The sequence below is a fragment of the Amblyomma mixtum genome, chromosome 6 (genome assembly GCF_055824585.1).
Source record: "Amblyomma mixtum isolate Tamu chromosome 6, ASM5582458v1, whole genome shotgun sequence".
NCBI lineage: Eukaryota > Metazoa > Arthropoda > Arachnida > Ixodida > Ixodidae > Amblyomma > Amblyomma mixtum.
Window position 1 is genome coordinate 155,022,152 of NC_143017.1, and position 7,858 is coordinate 155,030,009.

The 7,858-nt window shown below is 53.4% G+C and overlaps 1 protein-coding gene across 1 annotated transcript; it reads left to right on the forward strand.

The window, feature by feature from the left end:
• The first annotated feature begins 5,890 nt into the window (after positions 1–5,890).
• Positions 5,891–7,835, forward strand: LOC149340885 (ipis-1-like). Its single transcript, XM_089551354.1, has 2 exons — positions 5,891–6,052; positions 6,629–7,835. The coding sequence occupies exon 2, from the start codon at positions 6,651–6,653 to the stop codon at positions 7,833–7,835; it is 1,185 nt and encodes a 394-aa protein (XP_089407480.1). The 5' UTR covers positions 5,891–6,052; positions 6,629–6,650.
• Positions 7,836–7,858: the final 23 nt, after the last annotated feature.

Here is a 7,858-nt window from a genome sequence, read left to right on the forward strand (position 1 = left end):
ACAGAGGGGGTGATTGACTTCAGTACGAAGGTTGTTTGAATGATGTAGTGGTCGCTGCCTAGGGAGATCTGCGTGTTGACCCACTGACATTGTGCGATGTTTTTGGTGATTGTGAGATCTGGGGTGGTGTTTAGCTGCACGCTGTTTCCTATGCGCGTGTGCTGTTGTGTATCGTTAACGAGAGTTAGGCCCTCATTTTGCATTAATGTCCAGAGTTGTGATCCCTTTCTGCAGTTTTGCTTGTAGCCCCAGCTTATGTGTCTCGCGTTAAAATCTCCTAGGATTAGTAGCGGGTTTTTCGCGCTGATCTTTAACGCTTTTCTAATGACGGCGAGAAGAGGGGCTCCGCTGCTTTTTGGGGCGCTGTACGTGTTGAGGATGAATAAGCTAGAGCTTCTTCTAGTTTTTGGAAGGAGCTCTATCAAGTGGCAGTCTATATTTTCTTGTTCGATTGGGTGATCTGTAGCCGTGTAGGCTCTATGGACAAGGGTGGATATCAGCGGGGTGCTGGATGTGTTTGGTTGGTGAGGGGTGTAGTTGAGGAGTTTTGCAGGGGTTTGCGTCTCCTGCAACGCGATTACCGCTGGGATCTCCGCGTCGGAGAGTGATTGTATGTAGAGCTGCAGGTTGCTGCGTTTAGAGCGGTAACTTCTGCAGTTCCACTGCCACACTCTAAGTTCCTTGCGTGTTGCTTCCATCATGAACTAACTTAGCGGGGGCGATTGGGTTGAATGTGGGTTGGGTGGAGGAGAGTTTGTCTAGGCTGCTTTGATGGTGAGCAATGATAGCATCTTGTGCACTCATCTTTTGCTCGAGCGCTGCCAAGCGGCTGTTGACTGTTGCTGCCCAAGTTTTTGTTTCCTTGGACATGTTTTCTATCTTTTGTTCGATGATATTAATAGCCCTAAAGATTGTCTCGAGGGACATTGCGTTATCGGCTGTGGTAGAGGTCGTTTCCTTAGCCTTGCGTTTTACGGGGAGGCATTGTGTGGGGGAGCTTGGTGTGCTGGCTACTGGTGTAGGAGTAGGTGTATCTCTGGGGATATCCATCTTTTCTGGGGTGGTTGATTTTTGCATTAGTAGTTGAAGCTGTTTGCTAAGGTTCTCGATTTGTTGGCTTTGTTGCTGGATTTGCTTGTTCTGTTTTTCTAGCTGTGTCTTTAGCTGGTTATTCTCCCGGACCAAGGAGGGAGATCGCGGACCCCAGCTCACCTGTTTTTCGGATGCTTGGCCTCCGCTGCCCAGGGGTGGGAAGGACGGTGATCTGTTCCTTGTTCCTTTCGGTGGAGTAGAGTTGTTCCTTGTTCCAGACTTGGATTTGGAGCGGGAGTTGGCGCGGCCTCTCGAGTTTGACCGCTGCCGGCTTCGTGACTGTCGGTGGGTCGACGACTGCTCCCCCTCCGTTTCTTTGGTAGAGTTGGCGGTGGTGCCTGCTTTCTTGTTGCCCGGGCGGTTGAAGCGAACCTTGCATTCTTTTGAAGCCGTAAAGTGCGATCCGTTGCACAGGATGCATTTGACGTCGCACGTGGGTGGCTCGGCTGGTGGATGATTCTCCCCACATCTGCGGCAGAGATTTTGGCGAGGATCCGTACACACGTCGCTCCGATGTCCGGGCTTCCGACAGTTGAAGCATGCTTCGGCTTTCGCCAAGAAAGGGTAGCAGTTGTAGATTGCCCCATAGAATTTGAGTTGCCCGGGTACCTTCTTGGTGTTGATGAAAGTGACAAGGATCGACTTCGTCTTGCCCAGTTGCCTCGCGTCGGAAATGGTGTAGGAATCACTCTTGTTGTAGGTTTGAAGGTCGTGGACGATCTCTTCTGCCTGCTGGTCATAGATGGCGTTGTAGAGTACGCCTCGGATGGCGTTGTCGGGTTGGGCTATGTAAGCTTTCACCGGGTACGTCGTGTCCCCGACGAGTAGGGAGGTGATCTGCACGTAGCGTGCCGCGCGCTCTTCTGAAGGCGTACTCACGGTGAACGAGTTGTTGCGGGTATTTATACGGATAATGTCCTGTTGACGTACAGCTTCCACGGGGAGTTTCAATATGGTGCACAGAAGGGAGAGCAGGAAGCCCCCGTTGTGCTGGCGAAGGTCTAGGCCTCCGTTGGGTCGGAATATAACTTTCAGGTCCAGGGTAGGCAATTTCGGTAGCGGAGCCTGGCGCTTGAGTTTAGGTAGAGTGGGCGAAGACGACTTGCCTTTTTGGGGCTGGGCCAGTGTGGCGAGGCCGGCCGGTGGCGAAGACTTGGGTAGCGAGGCCGAGACGGCTTGCTTGGACGAGAACGAAGCTGGGTGGGCTAGCTTGCGGGCCGTAAATGCCCGGGTCCATCTCGGATCGGTAGCAAACTCTTGGGGCGTGATGTCTTCCCCTTCAACTTGGTAAGCCATGCTGCTGCAGGCACGCTCGACGTCGAGAGAGGCCATGGCGTTGCACGAATCGGGTGGTTACGCCTGGGCTCCGCCAAGGCGTTCCGTGGTCGAGCTATGCCTGGCGCGAGGCCAAGCGAGGCGTCCGCCCCGCGTTCGGAGCAATACTGGGAAATTTCACGCAAAGTTCGGGCTCGAAAGTCCCGAGACGTGGATGAAAATGATGTGGAACAACTTTACGAACCGATTGCAGCAGCTTTCAGGTCATGGGTCCTTGAAAAACCGCACAAAAGAGTCGAAAATCCCGGAGCCGACGCGACACACGTTCGCTCGCTCTGGTGGCCACCTGGCGGTCGCCTACATCGAAACGCGGCCGCCACTGTCGGGTTCGGACTCCAGACCCGTACTGCTCCCCACCCTATACTTCTTGATGCCCGCTACCCCGATCAGTTCCTCTCCTCCTGTAAGCTCTGCAGGAAACCGGGAGACTTTATTCACATCCTACTCACATGCCCTACCTTCCCACACCCTCCATCCCCACCCACAGCGGAGTCATCCTGGGAGACTCCCCTGGCCAGCTCCGCTGCTGCTGACCAGCGCCGGATGATTACCGACGCCTTGAAGCGGATATCCCTTCACGGGCTGTCATTTGCCCTTTAAGGGCAGCCCCCTAAGGGTTGCCTCGTGCCACATAAGGATGGGGGGCAGGGTTTCCCACCTCCACATTGCTTGGCAATAAATGTTTCCACCACCACCTACTCCGGCTCAATAGCCGAGCGCCCTAACCAGTGAGCCATCGAGGCGGACAATTACCCTATGTTTGTCTGTTTGGCTTAGGTATTACAGCTTGCGGTGTAAAAAAGACACATGGTATAATGCACTAGCACCGGTGTGTGGTTCTATATGCGAAAAAGGCGCTAGCCGCACAATTTATGTTCTTCTGTGAGAGTGTGTGGGCTGCAGCAAATCAACGTCCATCTCTTCAGCTCAAATAGCCGCAACTTAAAAGACTCTATCCTGCTCCGGAACACTGCTCGCGCCTCGGGCACGCTTCTATCCAGACCTTGTATTCTACTTCTGTTGTTGTCTCAAAAACTTCTACCAGTGTGGGCTTTTGCGCGCGCCACCATTGTCGATCATCGCATGTTATCTTTCCTGCACACCCAACAACTAGGTCAACGAGCCTTTTTGATTCGATTAATAGAATTTTATCAATTAATAAAATGCAGAACTATATTATTTTAGAGAGCAGCGCTTTGGCGCCCGTTCCTGCGTTTCGCGGCATCGCCGTTGTCCCTCGTAACCAGCTCCGCAGCCGGGGCAGCGCGCTGCTCTAGTTGCGCGCGCTCCTGGCGCCATCTCCCGCGACGTACCGATAACTTAATTGCTCTTTTCACTCCTCCAATGCCACCCCTGTGCGGCGGCAATCAGAGCGCCGGATCGGTGGCGGAGGATCTCGATAATTGCACCGCCCGAGCCGAAACGCATGGCCGCCACCGTTCGCCACTGCGAACCGCCTACCTATATAAATAGTTTATTATCTGCCAGTTCTTTCTCAGCCATGAGCGAGGAAACCGGTGGAAGTCCTTCGTCTGACGCTGCTGCTAAACGAGCGGCCAGAGCAGAGGCCCAGCGCCGTCGCCGCCACAAGGAGGACCATAATGGCCGGCGCCAGGCGCGGGCGGATGCCCTGCACCGCCACTATGGCTCAAAGAAACACGTCTTCTACGTCGACATTGCAGGCCCCTACCGCTTCAGGGGGGAATGGTACACGGCTGCAGTCATACACGAGGGAAAACAGGTGGACGGCCTCTCGTTCAGAGCGCCCAACTCAACGCATGCAGAGGAGGTGGCGATCGCCCTCGCAGCCTCCCGTCTCGACTCTAAATTCATCCTCACAGACTCTCGCGGAGCCTGTCGTAACTTTGAGTTCGGTTGGATCACTCCACTCGCTCACCAAATTTTACTCCACAGTACTCGCGACGGCGATCCAACTCATCGCTCAATCATATGGGTCCCCGGCCGCCAAGGCATACCAGGTAACGAAGCCGCCCATGAGGCAGCCCGCGCACTCACTCACCGGGCACCAGGCGTCCCTTGGGAGGAGCTTAACCCAGATCACAGCCCTCTCCTTTCTTTTAAAGACATTACTGAGCACTATCGTGCCGAACACCGGCGATACCCAGTTCCTATGAAAGGACTGGGTAAAGCTGGCGAACGAATTCTCCTCAGGCTCTTTACAAACACCCTGCTGTGCCCGGCGGTTCTCAAGCACTTTAATCCTTCTTTTGACGGCCGCTGCTCATTCTGTGGGGAGGTGGCCGACACCTTCCACATGGTTTGGGCATGCATAAAAAATCCTTCTCTCCCCCCCATCACTCCTTCCCCTACACGAGAGGACTGGGAGGCGGCCTTGCTCAGCTGCCAGGAACTATCGGTCCAACAGGCCCTGGTTCGGTGGACTTGTGTAGCGGTCTCGACCAACGGGATCCAGGAATGAGGGACTCCGCCTAGTATTTTAAGGGGTGAAACCAATTAAACCAATTAGGGGCCTCTCCCCGAGCACCTCTCTGTGAAATACTAAATAAATGCTTTTCACCACCACCACCAGAATCCAGAGGTGCGTGCCGCCGAAGCAGAAGCTTACAGGCGCCGCTGTCGAATTCTTTGCCTCAGTCTAACGAAAAGTTGGTACAGCTGGTGAACTGCGCTCAAATTTCGCATTAGGAAGTAATGTAATCGTCGGCAATTTTTTATGCGAAGCATACTAAAATAGCCCAACCCAGCTCCTCGAGCGCGGCGGTGTCGTTACCATTGACCTTTCGTGACCTCCATGTCATACCACGTGGTCCGTGACGTCACAGCAGATGAGAAACGGGGGCCCAGCTCGCGCCGTCGCGCGAGGCGTCGCGACCAATGTGTTTCCTGCGCCTGCCTCTGCTAGGCGTACACGGGATAGAGATGCCTCCTGGAGACAAGGCTGCTCGTTGGAATGAGAAGCAAAAGTTGCGGCGTGCTACAGAGACTGATGAAGAGCGTGAAGAACGTCTAACCAAACGGCGTGCTCGATATGCAACTCGGCGACAATATGCTTCGCATCTAACTAGGCTTAACCTAAGCTAAGCCTCAGCCATTTTTTATTTTACCCATCATATTTCTATTAGCGTTTAGAAAAAAAACACCTGCTGACAAAAAAAACAAAAACAAAATACACACAAAAAAGAAATAAAAAGCACAAACAAACAAAAAACAATAAATACCTGCTGATTGCTGGTGTTTTAAAGTACAAAGATAGCATGCGTTTTCAAATCTGTTGAGGAATGCGCGTGCCTTCAGCTCGCGTGCTTTCAAGTGAAGAAGCAGAAGAATCGCTGGTCGCTTCGGAACGCTGTGCGGTCCACGCAGTTAACCTGGCGTCGCCCTGGACTGACTGGGACGCCTTGCTGTCCTTCAGGCCAGCAGAGGACGAGGAGAAGGACAGCCAGCCTTCTTTCTCGGTGCCCTCGACCTCGGAGTCCTCCGAGTCATCCTCGAGCTCCTCAGCGGCAGCTGCCGTGAGCTATGCCTCGGAGCCGTCGTGTCCGTCTCCAGCGACTTCCCCGCGCAGCTGTTGCCAGACTTCCAGCACACCCACCAGTGGCAGCTCTGAGTTCGAGAATAGCGACCACAGCACCGATAGCGATCTGTAAGCCAGCCCTCCTTTTCTTTTAAAAAAATTTATAGGTTTAGGCCTTGGGGTCAATTAGTGTTATGTTGCGCAACAAGCCTTTTCTTCGGTCTTGCAAAATGCGTGAAGAAGACCACCTGAGATGTGAATGAGCACTGCTCTAAACTATTCTTAATCTCAGCGGGTGTGGATAGGTTACTATTGAGAGCAGTATTCTTCGTCTATACCGGGAATGTAAAACAACGCGAAGTATGGCAGCAAAATTAATTCAATGTAGACATTTTGACAGAGGCGGAGAACTTTAAGTTCTAAACAGCCGAAAAGTATTGAATTGCGCCGGAACAATGTGGAAAGGGGCGTTCAAGTAGTCGGCTGTATTTGTTTTAAAATATTTAGTAATAGAAAAACCCTCGTTATAATGACGATGGTTTATCCTCTGCGATATTGCTTTCTGAGGACATTCCACCACTTTCTACTTCAATATTACTTTCTAGGCGCATTAGCACCTACGGAGTTTCGCCCAATGATGAACGTTTGAAGATGGTGTGCTTCTGATGACTGATACGAGAAACGCGCGTTGCTTTTCTTTTCCAGGCTGGACGTCTATTCTTTCGACATGGCGCCTGAGATGGCGGGGCCGCTTTTACAGCTCCCCGTCGATCTCTACCGTCAGATGCGCCTGTCCAGCAACCAGGGTAACTTGGTCCTCTCCCCTTGGCTCGTGGCCTGCACCCTCGCCATGGTCCACTACGCAGCACGAGGAGAAACCGCAGCCAAACTTGCGCGCCTCTTGCACGCCTCCTACTGGAACTGCCACAAGGGTGCACTCCTGGAGCGCCTCGCGCGCTGGTCCCGAGACCTACCTTGCAGCAACAGCATCTCATCTCCTCGGTACGTTCGCGATGGCCTGCGCCTCACAGCGTATGCCTGTCTCTACCACGCCGAGAACGTCAAGCTCACCGATGAGTACGCTGCTGCCATGGACAAGCTGTCGGTGCACGGCCACCGCAAGGACTTTGCCTTCAGCGCCGAGCAGTGTCGCTTGTCCATGGACGCCTTCGTTCGGGCCTCGACTTCTTATTCCATAGCCGAGCCTGGACAAGCACTCGCGTGCCAGGACGTCAACGTGGACTCGAAGCTGGTATTTGTCAGCTTACTTCGACAGGAAGTCCGCTGGTGGCGCCGTTTCGACCGAGCTCCCTGGGGAACCTTCCACGAGACAAGGGACAGGTCTTCCACCGTTGCCATGATGACGCAGACGGCTCCGTATCCGGTAGCTGAGTGCTCTGAACTCGGAGCGAGCCTCGTTGAACTGCCATTCGAGTGCCCTTTTCAGTCGCTCATCATTCTCCTGCCCAACGACGTCGATGGCCTTGCGAACATCGAGGAAACTTTAAGCGCACCGAAGATTCTGCACTATCTTGGGATGCTGAGGGAGCAGGGAGATGTACAAGTGACCCTGCCGAAATTTAGTGTCGCGTGCGTCACCGATTTGAAGCGTTTACTTCTGGCAATGGGCGAAGGTGATGCATTCAGCGAAACCGCCGATTTAGCGAGTCTGTGCGAGGGAGCGCATACAGACGTCACTCTCTCGTCAGCGAAGCATTTTGCTTCCTTTGAGGTTGGTCGGATGGGTCCGCCTGCGCCTCTGATGGGAGAGTCTGGTTTAGCCGACTCGACGACGGCTCTGTGTGAACAAGAACCACGCAAGGTCCTCGTCGACCGGCCATTTTTGTTCTTTGTTGTGAACCGGGAACCGGACATGGTGTTTCTTTTTGGATCAGTGACGCGAATTCAATAGAAAAAAATATTCCGTAATTTTTG

What these genes read in the sequence shown, in the direction of transcription:
- LOC149340885 (XM_089551354.1), top strand. Translation starts at nt 6,651, where the DNA reads ATGGCGCCTGAGATGGCGGGGCCGCTTTTACAGCTCCCCGTCGATCTC.